Consider the following 20,649-nt stretch of genomic DNA (forward strand, 5'->3'; position numbering starts at 1 on the left):
AAAAAAAAGTTTTTTTAAGCCCCCTCGCTAAAATTTGCTGAAAGTGATAACTTGCTTGTCGGATGTATGCGGTCCTTCGAAAGATAAGTGGAACGAGTAAGTACCTTCGACATCTATTAGCGCCCTCGCTTATGAGGTAACCCCATCATGTGACGACAACCAACTGCCGATCTCTTAAGATATCATCAGAGAGGTAGTCGGCCGCCCATACTACATCCACTGAAACACCGGATGCAAGAAGTTGGCCTTTAGCGTAAACCAAGCCACAGGAAAACCCCACAGACGCCTAGCGACTTTTTATGAATGCAGCATTTCCTGCTTCCACGTTCCAGCTCTGATCAGCCCACAGGGTGGCCTCAGATTGCACAATAAGTTCCAGGTACATGACTATAAAGTAGCTTCCTCCGCATTGACCTTCACCCGGGAGATACTAGAAATCTGAATTGGTATAGTATTGGCCGTGAGTAAGGCCACCACACCTTAATATCTGTTTTTATCAAGAGCCCCCACTCGCGCCCTCTAAAGCAGATTGATGGAAAATGCACCAAGCATGCGTTTGAAAATAAAACTCCAGGTACCAGCAGTGCGTACTATACTGTAACGGGAGCCAGAGACTCAATATATCTCTTGGGATCCCACTGTGGACGCGCTAAACCGATTTTATTAGATCTGTTTTGTAATATCGGTTTAAGCTAATTCGAAATAATCGTGCAGTGTAGACGTACCCTGAGTTTACTAAAGTCTGCCTTCTTGAAATCCATTATCTTTATTGGGCTGTTTTCCCTCCTACCATTCGTTAGAATTATGAATTCTCTCATTTCATGATCAGTTTCACCCAAGCTGCCTTCTACTTTCAGATTCTCAACCAGTTCCTCCCTATTTGTCAAAATCAAATCTAGAACAGCTTCTTCCCCAGTAGCTTTCTCCACCTTTGGAAACAAAAAATTGTCTCCAATACATTCCAAGAACTTGTTGGATAATCTGTGCCTTGCTGTGTTATTTTCCAAACAGATGTCTGGGTAGCTGAAGTCCCCCATCACCACCAAGTCCTGTGCTTTGGATGATTTTGTTAATTGTTTAAAAAAGCCTAATCTACCTCTTCTTCCTGGGTAGATGGTCTGTAGTAGACCCCTATCATGACATCACCCTTGTTTTTTTACCCCTTTTATCCTTAGCCAGAGACTTTCCACAAGTCTGTCTCCTATTTCCATCTCAATCTCAGTCCAAGTGTATAAGATAACATCTCCTCCCTTTTTTCCCTGCCTGTCCTTCCTGAGCAAGCTAAGATAACATCTCCTCCCTTTTTTCCCTGCCTGTCCTTCCTGAGCAAGCTGTACCCTTCTATCCCAATATTCCAGTCATTTGTATTATCCTACCAAGTCTCTGTGATGCCAGTTATGTCGTAGCTGTGTTTATTCACTAGATTTCTAAATTCTTCCTGTCATTTCCCCATACTTCTAGTTCTTCCTGCTTATTCCCCATACTTCTCAGATGTATAGGATTGCCAGGTGTCCGTTTTTTGACCAGAATGCTTGGTCAAAAAGGAATCCCGCTAGCTCCAGTAAGCATCACCGACTGGGCTGTTAAAAGTCCGGTTGGCAGTGTAGCGATGCTAAGGCAGGCCCTCTGCCTGCCGTGGTTCTGCATGGCTCCTAGAAGCAGCAGCGTGTCTCCCTTCCAATTCCTAGGCACAGGGGCAGCCAGGGGGCTCCATGTGCTGCTCCGGTCCCAAGTGCCAGCTCCTCAACTCCGATTGGCCAGGAACCATGGCCAGTGGGAGCTGTTGGGGTCGCACCTGTGGACAGCGCAGTGCGCAGAGCCACCTGGCCACCCCTCCGCATAGGAACTGGAGAGGGGACATGCTGCTGCTTCTGGGAGAAGCCTAAGGTAAGCACTGCCTGAAGTCTGCACCCCTGACACACACATACACACCCCTGTGCACCCCAGCCCCCTGCTCCAGCCCTGATCCCTCTCCTGGCCTCCGAACCCCTCGGTCCAAGCCTGGAGCACCCTCCTGCACCCCAGACCTCTCAGCCCCACCCCAGAGCCTGCATCCCCAGCTGGAGCTCTCACACTCCTGCACCCCGACCCCCTGCCCCAGCCTGGATTTCCCTCTCACACCCTGAACCCCTCATTTCTGACCCTACCCCAGAACCCACACCCCCAGCTCAGAGCCCAGATCCCCCTCCCCCAACACCCTGCCTCAACCCAGAGCCCCCTCCCATATTCCCATACCCCTCGGCTCCACCTCCCAGCCCAAACCCCCCTCCTGCACCCCAAACTCCTCATTCCCACCTCCCTGATCTTGACACCTCCCCCGAGCTAGAGCCCTCACCCCCCTCACACATCCCCTAACCCCCTGAGCCAGCCCAGTGCAAGTGAGGGAGGGGGGATGGAGTAAGCAGGGGGTGGGGCCTCAGAGAGAGGCAGAGTAGGGGGCGGGACCAGGGTGTTTAGTTTTGTGCGAGTAGAAAGTTGGCAACCCCAAATGTTGAGCCTCTCTGAGGCATAGTGCCTCCAAGTGCTCTCCCTGAGCGGTGCACCTTTTCATCACCCTTTATAGTGGGCATCCTGCAAATAATATGATCTAATCAGTTTTGCCACTCTTAGTTAGGTTGAGTAGACTCTTGTTCCATATGTCGTCCTGATGAAGCCAATGGGACATCGACATCAATGGAACTACTGACAGAGTAAGGTGCTACTTAGTGTCAGAGGGGTACCCGTGTTAGTCTGCATCCACAAACCAAGGAGGAGTCGGGTGGCACAGTAAAGACTAACAGATTTATTTGGGCATACGTTTGGAGTGAAAATTACATGGAGATGCATGGAGTGAAAATTACAGATATAGGCATAAATATATTGGCACATGAAGAGAAGACAGTTACCTTACTACTTAGCGTGAGCAGAAGTGGGAGAACTGGGCTCATCATTAGTTCTGATACTGATTAGGTAGATATTTCTGTATTCACTGGAAGTTCCGTAAAGGAGTAAGAATGGTCCAGTGGTCTAAGGACAGGACCGGTAGCCCGGAATTTGGTGTCACTTCACCTTGCCTGTTTCTGTACCTATAAAATGGGTAAAATGGTACTTGGCTCACAAGGGAATTGTAAAGATTAGTTAATGTTTTGTAATACACTCTGAAGATGAAAAGTGCTGTGTAAATGCTTCTTATAATTACAAGCAATTCACATCTCAGAAATGACATTAGAGTTGTGGGATGCACACAAAAATAAGGAGTTGAAAACTAGCCTGATGCCTTGTGGAAAACATATACAATTATTCTGTGTAGGGTCAGTTCTCTTTAGTGTTTTAAAATAATTGAAAAATAAATAGGAAATAAACTAGGAAATTACCATAATGTTACAAATGAAAATTTTCAGCTAGGGAACAAAAATCAAGAGTTACTAAATTCCTCAGCTGTAGGGATGCTGTTTTCATAAATGTTCTCAGTAATAAAGAACAAGGAAAAAGAGATCTTGAAAATCTGATACTGAAGCCCTATTTATCCATTAGTATTTGTTTCAAAGACGTTGGCTACTCTTTTATCCTCCAGTGTCTCAACACAAACGAGGTAAACTTGTTGAGTTCAAGTATTCTAGATTTGACTCTTAGTGTACACTTCTTTGATGGGTTTCTCCCTCCTGTTCAGCAGGTCTCCTTAACTGCACCCACAAAAATATATCAAAGCAGATATACTGGCAAATTTTACTGGAGCGTTTAATGAGGCCTCCTGAAAACAGACCTTTAGTGTTCTTTTCATATCGAGATTGCATCAGTCCAATCATTTCCCAGCATTTTCCAAACAGCTGGGGAATCCTGTAACTCAGCTGTATTTTGTAGTGAAATTTTGCTTTCCCTAACACTCCACTTTTTGTTCCTTTTTAACAGCGGTTTGACTCCTCCCAAACGTAGTCGAGGGAAGCCAGCCCTTTCTCGGGTCCCCTTCTTGGACGGTGTGAATGGAGACTCTGATTTCAGCAGCTCAGGTGAGAATAATGTCTATAGAAGAAGCTCTCCGGGGCAGACACAGTCTTTTTTTCTTTTATGTTTGTGCAGTGCCTGGCACTCTGGGTCCTGGTTTGTGATTGGGACTCTGAGGCGCTACCACTGTACAAATAATAACTAATACGAATAAAAGGAGCGCCGTCTCTGAAGCTGACTTCTTGGCTGTTCACTGTCCTATTGCTATCACTACTTTCCTTGTCAGTGTGTGCCATAGATCAGTGTCATTAAGCCACACTCTTCTAATATTACCCAAGGCAATTCTCTGGTTTTCTAGCACACCCATGATCAGATTCTGATCTCAGGTACTGAGGTCAGTCAATGGAGTTATTGCAGATTTACACAGGTGCAGCTGAGATCAGAATCTTAACTCTCTACTATACATCTATCCCCTTCTTTATAGCCACTGTACTCATCTCCTATCTCAATGGAAACTGTTATTGTCAAGGACATCGTACACTCAGCAAACTGCTGCTGAGATAAGCTTCACATAGCCGGCACACTTCTGGGGAAGTTTGAATTTCTGGCAGAGCTCTGTGTGTTTTAACCTCACATTGGGACAGCAAAAGAAAAAAATACATCATATATTTCCCAACCTCACCCTCACTTAGGTCATCCTATGTATGTATTTCTCTGATTCATTCAGACTTCTGATGCAGTCTGTAGTCTGCATTCTACGGTAAAGTGACTGGTCACCTCGGGCAGAGACTCTCTCACCTTGGGAAATTCACATTAATTAAAACTCCTTCTCAGAGGCCAGCAGCTAGCAGATTAGTCATGTGTCCCCCTGTGACGCGGCGCGGCCGCGGTTTGTCCCGCAGCGGGGCTGTGGGATATCCCACTGCCTCGCTGTCAGTAGCCTTAAACCCGGCCCCTGGTCAGGGCGGGGCAACAACCAACGTGAGTCAATAGGCTCAGACCCTTAGGCAGGGCTGAGCAATAACAGTTCTAGGCCCGGCCCTTAGGTCAGGGCGGGGCAGCAAACACAGAAAGTCACTAGGTGGCTTTCAGCCTCCTCAGAGCAGGCGAAAAGGAGGAGCCTGCCACCCACAAGTTGGGTGGCAGGGGGGGACACAGGCCCTCCCACTCCACTGCGTCCCGGCCCGGGGCCCTAGCAGCGGTGTGGAGTTGCTGCTGTCAGTGAGGATCCAAGCCTCAACACACTGACCTTGGTTCTGGCAGTGTTGCAGCCAGACTGGGGTCGGCTACCCCCGGGCCACTTCCACTCTCCCCCTCATCGAGTACCTGAGTCGTCGTGGTGTCAGCAGAGGGGTCAACCACCATTGGCTCCTCGGGGTAAGTGTTCACGGGTGGGCTCAGCAGGTCCTCGGGGTAGCTGGAGCGGGGTGGTCCCGGCCAGTCCTGCTCAGGGTAGCTGGCGCGGGGCAGGCTCTGTTGGTCCTCCTCAGGGTATCGAGCGCGGGGCAGGCTCAGCCGGCTGGGTGTGAGCGTTGGCGAGTCGGGGCCGCAGGCCTCTGGCCGCCGCGGAAGCTGGGGGCCCACTAGGTTCTGCGGGTCAGCTTTTGTACTTCCGGGTCTGCGCCGTGACCTCTGAGGGGCAGGTGCAGGCCCCGGTGGCCCCGCCCACAGCAAGGTTGGGAAAGGTTCGTCCTGCAGCGGGGCTGTGGGATATCCCATCGCCTCGCTGCACCCCCACATGGAACTTTTGCAGCCTTTCTGGCTATGATAAAAATGGTAGCTAATCTTATTCCATCCACCTGAGCTAGACATTCCCTGCAGGGATTAAGCAGCCAGATACGTGACAGCAGAATAGTCTGGGTGTTTGTATTCCATTGGAAAAAATCCCGCTGTCTGAACAGTGGTGCGGATTCATCCCTAGTGTAACGTCGCTGATTTCAGTAGAGATTCACTAGGGGTGGATTTGACCCTTATAATTTTGTTCTGGGGCTTACTGGGCCAAATTAATCTCTGATGATTTCATTTTATGGGAGTTGCACCCATTTAATCTAGAACTGAATCTGATCAGTGTTTCTATATTAAAGGTTTCTCTTGATTCAGGCATGTGGTTGGGGTTGCAATTTAGGCTATTAGAAAGGAGTTGGGTTGACCCTATTCCATGAATTAAGAGGTTCTGATCTTGCAAGTCTGACTATATATATTACTATAACATTAATACGACTGGGCTTTTGCCATGGGACCCATCGATTATGAAATCTTCCATGGGTGTTTTGTGGGGGCTGTTTTGTTTTAACGTTCACAGCTGTTGATATTTTAGAGGTTTGTGTGGCTTAGGTGGTAAAATAGCTGAATGAACTTCACTGTGAAGTGCACAGTAAAACTGGGGGTTGCGTGATTGCCTAACAGAGGCTAGAAGCCCAGCCACAACACGGTGACAACACAAAGAAGTAGAGTATAAAACAACATCTTAAATGGAGGAGACTGTGTCTAGTTGGTAGAGCTGGTAACTGGTACACAGAACCCCTGGATTCTTCTCCTAGCTCTGCCACTGAGTTGCTGTGCACTCTAGGGCAGATCACTTCACCTCTCTGTGCCTGAGTTTCTGCAGTTTTATAATGGGATTAATATTGCTGTAATGAAATCATCAGTGCAGAGTTATCATTCCTGTGTCTTGTGCCTCCAGTACGAGTGTTGTGAGAAACTCCCCAGCTCTCAAGACTTTTGACCCCTGAAGCACCCTCTGTCATTTGACAACTCTGGACCATTGAGTATCCAACCTCAAGTATCTCAAATCATTTTTGCTGGTTCCTTTCAACCAGGGGAAGCAAGAGCTCCCCTAAACCCTGCATTGCATATAAAAACACAACTAAGGACTTAACTTGATGATTACCTGTTCTGTTCATTCCCTCTGGGGCACCTGGCACTGGCCACTGTCGGAAGACAGGACACTGGGCTAGATGGACCTTTGGTCTGACCCGGTATGGCCATTCTTATGTGCTCATCTATACAACCATTTATTTTACGGCAAGCTGGGGTGCGAATCTACCCCGCACTAGACTGCTGTGGACTAATTGTCCGCATGGACCCTGCTGATGTGCATTAACAGTTATTTGGTGTTCTTTGGTCTAGTCCTGTTTCAAAGAGCATTAATTAAACATTTATGTGCGTCAGCTGGGTGCGCACAGACAGTTGGTCTGTGGCAGGCTAGTGCGGGGTAGATTCGTGCCCCAGCTTGCTGCAAATCAATTGATCATGAAGACAAGCCTAAGATTCCTCTTTTTTTTCCTTTCAAAAAATTTAAAAGGAGTCAAACCGCATCTTTCTGCCAAGCACTTCTTGTTATGAATGGAATTCACCCCTGCACTAAAGTTACACTTAAATCCTGTTTTGAAGGTTGAAGTGGTGAGAAATTCTTTGAGCCTGCTCTTTGCACAAGAGTGAATGTTACCCATTATTTGTACTGGTGTTTACAAAAGTATCTTCTGCTTTGGTGACTCTTCTGTTCAGAACTATTCCACCTGTCATCAAACTACATGTACCACTGTTATCACCGTGTGACTCTTCTTAAAAAATCCAGTGACAAAATCCTAGTCCTGCTTAGAAATCACATAGGGCCTGAGGTGCTGAGCCCCCCGTAACTGCAGTTGAAGTCAGCTACAGGTCTTAGCACTACCTTTTGATTAACAGGTTTCTTAGATGTGTGTGTTTCTAAATCACCGTATTGCATTTTTAATAAAACTTTAACTGAAGCACCACTGTTGAAAATGTTGTATTGGGAAATGAGATCAGAAGAAAAAGCACTTACCACCTTCTCAGCTGTTCTTTGCTCACCTTTCCCTGGTGTTGTGAGAGCTGTGCTGGGGACCCTGCTGAGCCAAGTCAGAGTGTTTCAGAATTTGGAGGAGCTGGAGCACAGATTTACTATTAGGGAAGTAATGATTTATAAAATAATGTTGGTCTGGGTCCAAGCAGGGCTGCACTGGCTGCAATGGCATCCCAGAGGCAAAGCCATATGCATTTTGCATCAGAAGAGAGCAAGGTTGGCATGGGACTAGTGAGACCCAGCTCGTGTCAAGTTGGAGATGATTGGGGAAATTCCAGGCAATGGGACCGTCTTTTTGTTCTGTGTTTGTACAGCCCCTAGCACAGTGGGCTCCTGCTCCGTGACTCGGGCTCCTAGCACTACAATAATACAAAGAATAATAATATAATAGTAATTTCCACACAACTGACCCTATAGTCACAGGTGGACAGATCCCAGTCTCCAACTTCCAAGACCTGAGTCATGAAGCCAGATTGTCCAGCACAGTAATTAAAATAGATTAGCCTGAGAGGGGGGGCTCTCATTGCACCATCCCAAGAGGAGGGGGAACTGTGTGGGATTGCTACTTACCTAAGGCATGGAGAGGTGGTGGAGACTGCCCTCCTGCTTACTTTACCCCATGTATCTATTTGTGCGGTAAACGGTGGGGCGGATGTAGGTTTATTTTGAACACAGTGGAATTTCAGCTGTGCACTTACCACATAGCAAGTAGGTTTAAAAAAGCAAGCCAAAAATTCTGCTCGTGTATTTTAGCCACAACAGCAGTCTCATCTGCGTTAGCTGGTTGCTTTGGAGAACGTGTAGGCTGATGTGTCTGAGTTCGTAGGCAGAGATGTTTCTTCTGTTCCCATCTTCTCTATACTAATGGTTTCAGGCACTTCTAAGCCATGTTTCTTTGTGACCCCTTAGGGAGAAACCTCCTGATGCCCTTTGAGAGCCATACTGAACTGGAACCTTTGGAGCTGGTGTGGGCAAAGTGTCGAGGCTATCCGTCCTACCCTGCCTTGGTAAGTACGCCTGTCACACAGGATCTTCCTTTGCTTCTGCAGCAATTTTAGCAACGCAGAGTCCAGTGCTGGGGATGCAGCATAGCCTGTTAGAAAAGAGAAATTTCCTCCAGATCACGTAATGCCTGGTTCTTTCCTTCGCACTGTCAACTGCCATTTTGCTCATTGTTTCAGACCATTGGGAAAATGTTGCAAAACATGAATCTGTTGGTGCCAAGCAATGAGCGCTTTCTCTCCTATCTTGCTCACTGTCCTGGCGTATTGCAAGAGCTATCTGTGCTGTTGGCCACATGAAACATTCATGTGCAATTACACACTTTGCTTGCATAGTTACTGCAGTCACACATGTATATTCCTAATTGGCCATTTGCATGTGCAGATACCCAGTGAATGTGTACAATTACAATAATTGCATGTGCAAATATGCTGTTGCATGCACATTTTTGCGCCAAGCCTTAGGCACCTGGCCTTTTGAACAACAGTCCCTTAGTACCTCCCGAGATTGGTGCACAGGCTGTTGCTAAGAAATCCGTGGACTGGCATCTGGGGTTTAAAGAAAACGTGCTAGAGTTCATGGTCTAAGACAATGAACACAGCTAGTGCTAAAAAGCATAGTTAGCACTGTGTTTTACAAGCATTATTTAAATAACCAATAAAGAGAGAATTCTGACATAAGTTTGAACAGGAGCCAGACAAGCAGTAAGTATGATTCTACTCTTCACAGTTTCTCCTGCATATAACAAAGACATCTCTCAAGAAGCTGATCCTTTTGTTCCCCTTGTCTGTGTAATTTCCCAGTGTGGCTACCACTCGTGCATCTGCATTATTGGGAGTGCTAGGATAGACAAAAAACTGATGGTCGCTGGTTACCCTTTGAGCCCTTGGACGGAAAACTGTAGGAAATGAAAGCTATTGTAGACAAAGGGGTGGAAAGTACAAAGGCGCCCATCTACACTGGTGTAACAGTAGCGGTTTCACACCATGCTAGAGCTTAACCAGGGTTTATACTTGATTGTGGCCAAGCAGAATTCCATCACTGTTTGGCCAGTCACTGTAGACAGGACCAAACTATGCTAGAATGGCATTCATAATCCATGTTTCTGGCCCAGGTAGGAGCCCAAGGTAGAGAACAATTGTTCTGTGCTGTCCCATATTGGCCAACTAAGACATTTTAAATCCTCGTTTGGCCACAAGCAGAGTTTAGACTGTGTCAAAGCTTGGTTTTTAAACAGTTATATCCGTATGGACAGAGTCTTACGTCATGGTTGAAACTGGACACAATCTGCTGTGCTGTTGAAGAATGTTGTCAAATTTGTCTGGCTGGCCAGTGTCAGTGCCCAACAGGTCATCCAAGCCAGTAGGCTGCATCTCTGCACCCAGGTCAGAAAGCACAGAAGACTGGCCCTGGTTTCATATCTGGTTTCTGCAGTTTCATCTTCCCCGTCTGACCTAATGTAAATGTTGGCCACATTGGCGTTTCTGCTTTATACAGAGAGAACTGACACGTTTGCTTTTACATCTGTATTTTTGGCCAGAGTACCCCCGGATCTGGTACTGCCTGTCAACACTTCTGAAATACTAGACCGGATTCTCATTTGGTACCAGTGTAAATTCAGAAGTAACTCCACTGAAGTCCATGGAATTGCAGCCGGGTAAAACTGGCACGAGTGAGATCAACTTATGCCTATTGAATGCAATATTCTTGTTACATTTACTGTGTGAATTTAAATAATAAAATACTGGGTTTATACTAAGTTACTGACTACCAAAAAAGTATATTTTAAAATACAGTATTGTGACAGTGCCTCACTCAACGCTGTATGTTCAAGTCCTTTCCCTTTCAAAATTAGCCTCTGGGCTGGAGACCTTATGGGTCTCCCACAATACTGCATATGCTCTAGAGACAAACCCTCTTCTACGAAGACTCTGTGCAGGGAGTTACTCAAATGGAGCAGGAGAGTGCCTCTTGCTTATGTGTCATAGGTTACTTTAACCATCTGGCTTGGGCATACTGAAAGAGAGAGAGTATAGATATGCAATGTTTTCTCTGCTTTTCTTCAGGGCTTCATGCTTAGCATAATGGGACCTTGATCCTGACCAGAGCCTCTGATTGTTACTGTAGTACAAATATTACGTTATAATCATAATGACTGTCAAACTATCTTAGGCTCTCATTGCCCGTTTCTGTCCTAACTGATATCCCATGTAAACTCATTGGCTTCAGACTGCATTTAGCTTGGCTACGAAGTTGTTTAATCTCTGGTGCTGAGCAGATCGAGAGCCCTCCCATTTGCACAAATGTATTTTGCATTGGGAAATCCCACATCTGCTATCAAAAGTCTGAACTCTTTTGCATCCTCTTCCTCCCTCCTGTTCCCTGCAGGTTCCCTCCCCCTGGTGCCTTTTTGCTCAGGCAGCACAGAGCAGGGCTGTGCTCTTAGGCTGAACTTGCAGGAGGCTCCTCTGGTGGGGCTTTCAAAATACTGATCCATGCATCTCATCTGTCTCTCCAGATAATTGATCCCAAGATGCCGCGCGAGGGCCTCCTTCACAACGGAGTCCCCATCCCCGTCCCCCCCCTGGATGTGTTGAAGTTGGGGGAGCAGAAACAGACAGAGGCAGGAGAAAAGCTCTTCCTTGTCCTGTTCTTTGACAACAAGAGAACCTGGTGAGTGAACAGACATCACGGGATGGGCTGCCCAGAAGGAAGATTTAACAGAATCTCAGGACAAGGGGGCCTAATAAGGTTTCTCATTATTAAGGCAGATTTAAGGTGGAGCGTTTTTAAAGACACAGCAATCACAAAAATGTCATTGAAGGGGTTTGCACACCTCTCCCTTGCCTGAATGCATGACAGTGGGGTAGCCTGCTTACATGATCAGCAGCTGGAAGAGGCATTTGCACTATGGCCTTACCCCAGGGTCACAGGATGCTTTTACAACAAAAATACTGAATTGTATCGAGAACTAATTTTACAGTCAAAATCAGCAGCCAATAAAAAGTGCCTTTTGTTCTGAAAGCTAAGGCAGACTGTGCAGCCAGTTCTACCATTGTAGAGAAAGTTTGCTAAAATTTCTAGGTCAGCATTTTCAAAACGTTAGATTTATTCCGCATTTAGACACCTAAACAAGGAGCCTTGTGTTTCAGAGGTGCTGAGTGCCTACAGTTTCCAGATCAGGCTATTTGTTCAAGTTCCATAATATGGATTTTAGGCACCTATCGTAAGGCATCCAAGTGAAAATTTTGTGCCTAGCTCTCAAGGACTTTATCATTCGATCTCAGACAGACTAAATACTCTGCTGATCTTGGCCTCAGTGGATGACCAGGTTTATATGGTAGCGAAAGACCGATCAGATATAATAAGCCCCAAGCCAATGAAGTGCTTTGAAAATAAGCCATAAAGCCTTGAAATCCATAAGTGAGGCAATGTAAAGATTGTAAAATTGGAGTAACACACTGAGAGAGAAACAAGGGGGGTGAGCTAATATCTTTTAGTGGACCAGGTTCTGTTAGTGAAATAGACAAGCTATGGAGGTACACAGAGCTCTTCTTCAGGTCTCTGGAGAAATTAGTCCACCAAAAGATATTACGTAACCCACCTTGTCTCTCTTACATCTTGGGACTAATACAGCTACAACACTGCAGACATCCTGGGAGAGAGGTGAGTCCCTATAATGATGCTGATAGCCACATCGTCAAGGAGCTGCATTAGTGAATCAGGAGCTCCCACAAGGAAAGAGGGACTGACTGTGCAAGGGAAAGTCACTTGGTAGGTATATCCATGTGCCCTTCAGATCACTGCCTCAAAGAGCTTACACTTGGAACAAAGTAGACACAGAGTAGACAGATACACTAGGAAACCCAGAAGAGATCGTGAATAGGATTTTTCTTTCTTTTTCCTTTATTATTAATTCTTCACTTGACATTGCAAAATGGAATGAGGCTAGGATTTTTAAAGGAGCCCAAGAGAATTAGGCATCCACATCCCATTTCAATGAGCTTCTAACTCCCTTAGGCATGGTCTGCAATACACAGGTCGACGTAAGGCACCTCATGTTGGCCTAATTATGTCAGTGTCTGCACTACAGCCTTGTCCTGCCGATGTAAGTGCCATACTACACCGACATAATGATTCCATCTCCACAAGAGGCCTAGCACAGGGGTTCTCAAGCTTCATTGCACTGTATGACTGTAGCTTTCTGCAAAGCTAGAGAGATTTTAGCCCTTAGCCTTGAAAGGGCTGGAAGTCTTGGTGGCCCTGGGCCAACGGCCATTCTTTCCCATCTGCCCTCTCTCCGTTTCTCTTGGTGACAGGGTTTTTGGTATTCTGCTTGGATTGCAGGCAGTGGCTTCCACGGGACAAAGTTCTTCCCCTTGGGGTGGATGACACAGTGGATAAGCTAAAGATGATGGAGGGCCGAAAAACCAGCATCCGCAAGTCCGTCCAGGTGGCATACGACCGAGCAATGATCCACATGAGCCGCGTCCGGGGAGACCACCCCTTTGTCACGTCAAATTATCTGTAGGGAGTCGGAAATGCCCACTCTGCCACGTTTTTTCAGACCCAGTGCTTGCACCTGTTGGCACAGCAGACCTTGCCATGCACAGAATGGTAGGGGATTCCTCCCTGCCTGGAGGAGCGTGATGGGGCGTCTGCTGTGTTCTTTTCTGTTCCTGTGAGAGATGCATTATGCCTAACAGTGTGAGCAGCTCCTATAAGTACCTTGATTCGTGCCAAAAAGCCTGTCCAGATTCTTTCTGAATGTGTGTCATTGAAGAGCCAGCAGGAGAGGAAGTGATGTATTAGGCTGGACCACAAGAAAGAAGCCAGGAAGAGCTGCAGTGTGACAGCTGTGTCTGGACAGAAGTCACGGTCAGCTGGTGAAGTGCGGGGTGAGCTGCAGTCTGATGGTTGGACCTCATGCCCCGCACCTCTTGAGTTTTTAGTCTGCAGCCAGCCCTGAGTAATTCTCTGGAATCCATCACCATTGTAAATAAACCAGTACCCTTTAGTGGAACTCCAACTGGACTGTCTTGTGCCAAATTTACAATAACCATCACTGGACTTTTTTAATTTCATTTTTTAAATGACATTGGTTGCCCCGTGGCGTTAACAAATTTGCAGCCTTCTGTTATTGTTATGACTCTCATGCCTATGTATATAATATGTTTTCATGGTAGGTTTTCACCACAATTAGAAAAGATTGAGATCATATTTTGATAACTCCCTTTTTCCTTACACACAGATGCACAGAGCTTTAAATATAAAAAACAAGTTCCCTAATTTTATTTTGTATTTTTATGTGTGTGTGACCTAGACATTTATAGTCAATAGTTTCATGTGTAAATTTCAGTTTCAGTGACTGTGTGACAATTCCAAGAACATGTACTTCATAGTGCATCTTAACAGAGTATTGAGTCTGGGCAAGAAAACATCTTTTATGTTTTTTTAACCTAATTTTGGAAGCGTCTAATCAGCTGGAGCAGCTTTACGGACACTAACGTTGATCAGGGCGGGAGGAAGACACATTCTGTAGTGTCGTTTTATGCACATTCAGTTTAAAATAACTAGTTGGAATGTCAGACCCCAATTCCTCTCTGCCCTTATTTTTTCACTGACTGTCTTTTTAAAGTTTTCCTCCAGCTTGGTTTGGACTAAATTAAAGCTGTGACTGGATTCCCGCTAGCTGGAGCGCATAACCATTTCATCCATTCTCACACAAACACATCTCTTCCCTGCTCTGTGGATCTCTAGCATTTGCGATCCATTCAGAACAAAAAAACAAAAACCCAGCTCTGCAGAGAATCCTGTTTTATTGCTTTTGTATTGCAAAAACGGGGACAGCTAATGTTTGAAAGCTGATGACAAAACTTTTCTTTTCTATTAGCCAAGGACTCATCGTTTCTCTTATCTGTTCTGTTTTGTTGTGTTTTTTTTTCTTTTAAATTTTAAGAACCAAAGGTGCAGATGAAGATTGTAGACAGAATATCATCCTTTCGCTTTTTAACTCAATATTTTTTTATTATTTTAACTTTTTCATACTAAAGAGAATGTGGGGAGAAAATAATTAATGGGAGGGAGGGGTGGGGGAATCACTGCCATTTCTACTTGGTCTACTTTTTTAAAGTACCACTTCTTATACATTGGGACATGGAACCACACTTAAAGGAAAATACCTGTAACATATAAGGATAGGGTACAGGATTTTGTAAAAAAAATAATCCCTAAAGAGTGTGGATAGGGAAGGAGGTTGTGTACATAGTTGTAAAATATTGTTCTAAATTATTCAGGCCTATTGTCACCATTCTTGAAAGTCCTCAGTTGTGTTGCTGGGTCTTTTTGTATGCACACAGTATAATTTATTTAAAGGAACATACACTTTTTCCAGATAGTAGCTCAGCTGTGGACTTGTGACCTGTGTATAACTGTTTTAAGATCTTGGGGGCGGGATGGGGAATTTGTTTTGTTTTGTTTCCTTTTTTTTTTTTAAATGACATTTTAGAAGTTTAATTGGCTAATATCCTGCTGTTGCTACGGGACCTAAACGTTACTGTCAGTCTGCTGTAAAGCACAGATTGCTCTATTTATTGTAGAAAGTGAGTTTATTTGCTTTCTAGAATTGTTTATATCAGATGGTATAAGAGAGGTAATAAGAAAATCTATGCTTGTAAAGAAAAAAAATGCTAATTTTACCTACTATAATCTGACTGTCTGAAACTATATTTTCTCTCTGAGAAATAAATGTTCTGATGTAAAATCTGTGGTTGTGTTGTCCTGGCATGTTCAGACTTTTGAAGACTGCTTTCCCACCCTCCGCCAGCCCACCGGGATGAGAAACATGCAAGAAACCTAGTGAGGATCACATCTTGAAGAACTGTCCTCTTCTGCAGAGTGCTTACTGGCAAGCAGAGTAAGGTCTCTCTCATAACATGCATCTGACGAAGTGGGTATTCACCCACGAAAGCTCATGCTCCAAAACGTCTGTTAGTCTATAAGGTGTGTGATGGTGCAAGGCCAGATGGCTACAGTAAAGTACTGAGAAACAGGTATGTTAGCCCCAGGCTAAACAAATCCCTAGTACCCTGGTAACCAAATGGCAGTTGCTCCAGGTTAATCAAGGCACCTGGAGCCAATTAAGATCTTTCTAGAAGGCAGTAGAGATAGCTACTTTAATTAGAACACCTGCAGCCAATCAAGGCAGGCTAATCAGGGCACCTGGGTTTAAAAAGGAGCTCACTCCAGTCAGGCAGGGAGGAGCCAGAGGAGAAGGAGCGTGTGTGAGGAGCTGGGAGCAAGAAGGCAAGGAGCTGAGTGTGAGAGTGTACTGCTGGAGGATTGAGGAGGACAAGCGTTATCAGACACCAGGTGGAAGGTCCTGTGGTGAGGATAAAGAAGATGTTTGGAGGAGGCCATGGGGAAGTAGCCCAGGGAGTTGTAGCTGTCATGCAGCTGTTACAGGAGGCACTATAGACAGCTGCGATCCACAGGGCCCTGGGCTGGAACCCGGAGTAGAGGGCGGGCCCGGGTTCCCCCCAAACTTCTCAACTCCTGATCAGACACAGGAGGAGCTGACCCAGACTGTGAGTTCCACAAGAGGGGAAGATCACTGAGGTGAACAAATCCGCCAATAAGCGCAGGACCCACCAAGGTAGAGGAGGAACTTTGTCACAGGTGCCACAGGATTCTTTGCTGCTTTTAGGGTCTCTCTGATATCTGAGGAGCAGCTCCTTGGTCCCTTGCTAATTACCCACTGCTATGGTTTGTTTCCATTTATCCTCTGTATTGCCATGGAATGAATGGCTCCATGTGGGATGTATTGCAGTAAACAATGAAAATAGTCCTGCAAAGGATGTGAAATTCACCCCTGGGCAGAGGACCAACGCAAGGCCTATGTGCCACTGAAGTCTCACTTAAACCCTGAGCCTGGATCCTGCCATCCCTCATTGATTTCAGAGGGACCGAGCACAGGAGCAGACAGTCTTCCTGTTTGTATCTCATTGCAGGATCAGAGCCTAACAGCTTAACTGGGACTTAAATGGTCCACATTGTGTTGGCACTCTGCGCATGGATGAATTTAACCCCTTGGTCTGAGGTGTCTGCTTCCTGGGCCGGCTTAAAGTTGTCTCGGTTCATCTGCTTTTCTTATTCCTAAGGCTCACTGTAGCGCTGGTCTGGCCTTGCAGCCTGAGTGCTCTTGAGAAAGAATAAATACTCTGTGGCTTATGACAAGCACCTGCTTTTTATTTGCTCATGTTACCGATTAAATCTGTCCTGTTGCTAGCTTTTAAAGCCTCATTCTCATCTCACTTCTCTCAGTGCACATCAGGAGTGATTCCAGTGTAGTCGATGGATTGATATTTGGCATAGAGCTGTTGCAAATGAGAGAATTGAGCCCTTATTTTCCTATCTCTTGAAATGCCAGGACCTCCCACTCCTACCGGCAGATGGAGACAAGAACAAATAAACCATGCCATCAGTCCACTCTAATGGGAAACCGTAGGTACCAGCTGTGCAGACCTGCTGGATCAGTTCTTTCCTGGCTTCCAGCAGGTGGAGGTTTTCTGACCGTCTCAGCTAGGGTTTAAAGTTCTATTTTCAATTTGTTCTTCAGCACATTCTTTTCTAGTCCTTTTAAGCCGTGCAGCTTCTTTGCTTTTAAACCCGATTGGGCTTTCACCTCAAATCCCTTTTTATATTCCTAACTTGGGTTTAAGATCTGGGCCTGCAGACATGTCAGAGCTTCACAGCCATCAGGTGTAGCAGTGTGGGATAGACCTCAGAGCCTTCGCCTCCAGAAACACCCCGGATGCTTACAGTGGTCCATTCAAACACTGCTGCTGAGATCAGCTTGGCTTGTCACTCATGTGGGAAGGCACTGGAGTGACATCAGTATTCTCATGGCAGTTGGTGGGTCACCAGTGAAAGCAGAGCTAAGGCCCTAATACCTCCCCCACCCACCACCTGGCAGGCCAGCTAGCCTGGGTTGAAAGCACCAGTTAACCTGGGTGAGGGAGGGGTTTTTATTTGGATGGGAGGGAGGCTAGGGGCAGCCCCTAAGTGAGAACCTAGGCTGACTCTGCAGTGAAGACACACATCCTCAGTGTGGGGGCTATATGGGTATCAGATAAAGTGATGCTTAGCTCCGCTATAGAGCTGTCCAGGGTTGGGTCCCCATCGTGCTAAACCACACAGGGTGGGGCCCCTCCCCAGAGAGTCACAGTCTGATCCTATCACAGAATGTTGCGCTGCCTTCATCCTTTGGGTAACTCAGTGCAGTCAGCAGGGCGCTGATTTACCACATGCCCGGATGTTGCTTCCCTAGCTTCTGCATCTGCTTCCTCTCTCGTGGGCCTGGATTCGGCCCTAGCACTCGTTGTAACACCGATCCGAATCCAGCCTTCGTTGTGAGAATCAACCCCAAGGAACACCAGGTGGGTACGAGTTACGCTGTTTTACCCTTCCACCTGTCGGGCTGTTCAGACCATTGTTCACAGCCTCACTGAACTTGGCACTTGACGACCATGGAAAGTGAAGGATCGGCATGGCCTTGGTGGAGACTTAGCAAACACACCGTAGGGAAAGGTGTTGCATTGGCCAAGTGGATGGACTGGCTACAAAACTGATTCCCATCCATGTGAGATCTCTGTACTGGCCCTCTGTCCTTGGTGGATTTCTGTCCTGGACGTCTGTCCTTGGTGCCCAGGCATTACTGTGGATGAGCGGTTCTGCAAATGCTGCCTGGCAAAGGACATAGCCTCGCTGGATTTTTCTCTGATTTCCCTCTACTTCCCTCTAGGTGGCAACCATGCCATTTGGGAGACTCTTCTCCTCCCACTCTTCCATGCTCTGAATCCCTTGGGCGGGTAGGAGACCTCACTGTCTCGTTCCGGGATCCATCACTTCTCTAGCTAGGGACAGGGAAGGAGTGCTGCCTTATTCCAAATGCTGCTTTGCCTTTTCCGCCCAGCCATGTCTTAAACAGTTTTACTGTGGCCAATGCAACTGGCAGTCAGGTTATGCGGAAACCCACATGCTTGCTGGAGTCCCACTCGTGCTCCAGTCCATCCGCTTATCACTGTGGGACCAGGCCAACCGCCCCCTCCAGGATGTTGTCCTGCACAGCGTAGGATTGTTTTCTCTCCTTCCGAAGCACAGCTGGGCTCGGGTAGCAGAGCGCTCAGAACCCGGGGCTGGTCCAGAGTGGGAAGCAGCTGCTGAGAAACTGGACAGGACAAAGGGCTGGGGGAAAGGAGAAGGAAAAGAAAACACCTGCAATGTGCAGACCTCAAGGGGACCAGCTAGCTCGCAAGCCTAGGAGGGGAAGGCAGAGCTTTCCCCAGGTTGCCAGCTCAGGCTGGTAGTGCCCAAGACATGTTACCATCTGGTGGCTGTGTGGGGGCCTGTGGGAAACGAGCTGATGCTCCCTATAACTGGGTGGTTTGCCCTTTATGGGCCAGCCCTGCTCAATCAACCTCAGCTGTGCCATAATTAGCTGCCCTCCAGCCTAGGGACTGGACTAACTGGGGTCAGGTGACAGCCTGATAAACACCTGGGCCTCAGCAAAGCAGAGCACTCACTTGGAAGGAGGAACTGCAGGGAGCAACCTGGGCTGTGGGGAACACCCCCAAGGAGGGGCTGGAAGGACTCCAGGGAAGCGGCTTGGGAGCTGGAGCTCCAACCCAGAGCAGACAGACTTAAAGGTAACGTGGAATGGCTGGGAACTGAGGGGCGGCTGGCTGAAGAGGGGCCCAAGCAGGGAGAAAGAACCATTTGTTTGTTTGGATTGGTGTTAGCCTGGAAGGGGATGGAATTCTGAGAGTGACCCAGCTGGAGGGCTGAGCCCTGTGAATCGCTGGGGGGAAGCAGAAAATGGGGATGAAGGGGAAACTGAGGCAAGGAGCACATGCAGGGATGTGTTTGGTCAGCAGGGGGGGTGCTACAGCAGAACCGCTTATTCTCCCAGTCCAGTTCCTAGTGGGTGTGTTGCAAAGCCATCCAGCCCAGAACTGGGCAGGCGCAGCAGAGAGGCCAAGGGCTGGATGAGCCCTGGAGACCCAACTGCCCTAATGTGTCTGAAGTGGGTCGCTCCGGGCACAGATGGAGGAAGCTTTATGGGCTCTGACTCTACTGTTGATGGAAAACACCAGCCTCCCAGTCCAGCCATCTTACCCCTCTCACCAGCCCTAGGCTAGAAGGAGCGACCCTTCTCCGTCCCCATCTAACGGCTGGGCCCCAGATGCACACACCAGGCCTAATATATGGGCTGGCGGGGAGGGTATTTAAAGCCCCTCCCACACATGGTTATTCCTTTCTGCCAAGCTCTTAGCCAAGGAGAGGGCTGATCGGATGTGCTGCCTCCCGGAGGAGCTGTCCTGCTGAGAAACCTGCGGGGATTCCTTCTGCACTGTGAGCAGAGGGCCCGTGCGCTGCCTCTTCTGTGGAAGGATTCAGGGCTTGCTCCAAAAACTTCCCAGAGTCAAGAGGAGTCTTTCCACTGATCACAATGGGCTTGGAGTAAGCCCCTTATGCTGCAGCTCTGTCAATCCAGCACTAAATCGATTTAAAATGCATTTGCCTCCAGCTAATGTAAAGGGTGTAGACAATGAATGCAGAAAGGCACGGGGAGGGGTGGAGGAACTAGCTCCTGGCTCCTCAGCTTGTGCTCAGGAGAGACCTAGAATTTGCACCCCTTGCTTTGAAGCATCGTCCTCGATCCCTGTTTTCTCACCAGCTCTCTGGACCTACCTTGCTGCAATATTCCTGACCTCTTCGGCTCAGTTGAGTTGGCAGCCTGAAAAGCCCTGGTTTCTGGTACTCTCCCATCCCCGGTGCCGCTATCACAGACAGCTTGTAAACTCCCCAGTAATTAAATTCCTGGTTTCCTCCTAATAGATTTG

At 47.1% G+C, this 20,649-nt stretch overlaps 1 protein-coding gene across 6 annotated transcripts in view; it reads left to right on the forward strand.

Moving 5' to 3' along the window:
- The window catches only part of BRPF3 (bromodomain and PHD finger containing 3), a 49,516-nt gene extending 34,007 nt beyond the window's left edge, over positions 1–15,509 (forward strand). For all 6 annotated transcript variants that reach the window (XM_032804859.1, XM_032804862.1, XM_032804863.1 and 3 more), the window contains exons 10-13: positions 3,889–3,986; positions 8,654–8,751; positions 11,265–11,419; positions 13,094–15,509. In XM_032804859.1, coding sequence (XP_032660750.1) covers positions 3,889–3,986; positions 8,654–8,751; positions 11,265–11,419; positions 13,094–13,277 — 535 coding nt within the window. In that variant the 3' untranslated portion in view covers positions 13,278–15,509. The remainder of the gene's footprint in view (positions 1–3,888; positions 3,987–8,653; positions 8,752–11,264; positions 11,420–13,093) is intronic.
- Positions 15,510–20,649: the final 5,140 nt, after the last annotated feature.

Source organism: Chelonoidis abingdonii, chromosome 4 (genome assembly GCF_003597395.2).
Source record: "Chelonoidis abingdonii isolate Lonesome George chromosome 4, CheloAbing_2.0, whole genome shotgun sequence".
Classification (NCBI taxonomy): Eukaryota; Metazoa; Chordata; order Testudines; family Testudinidae; genus Chelonoidis; species Chelonoidis abingdonii.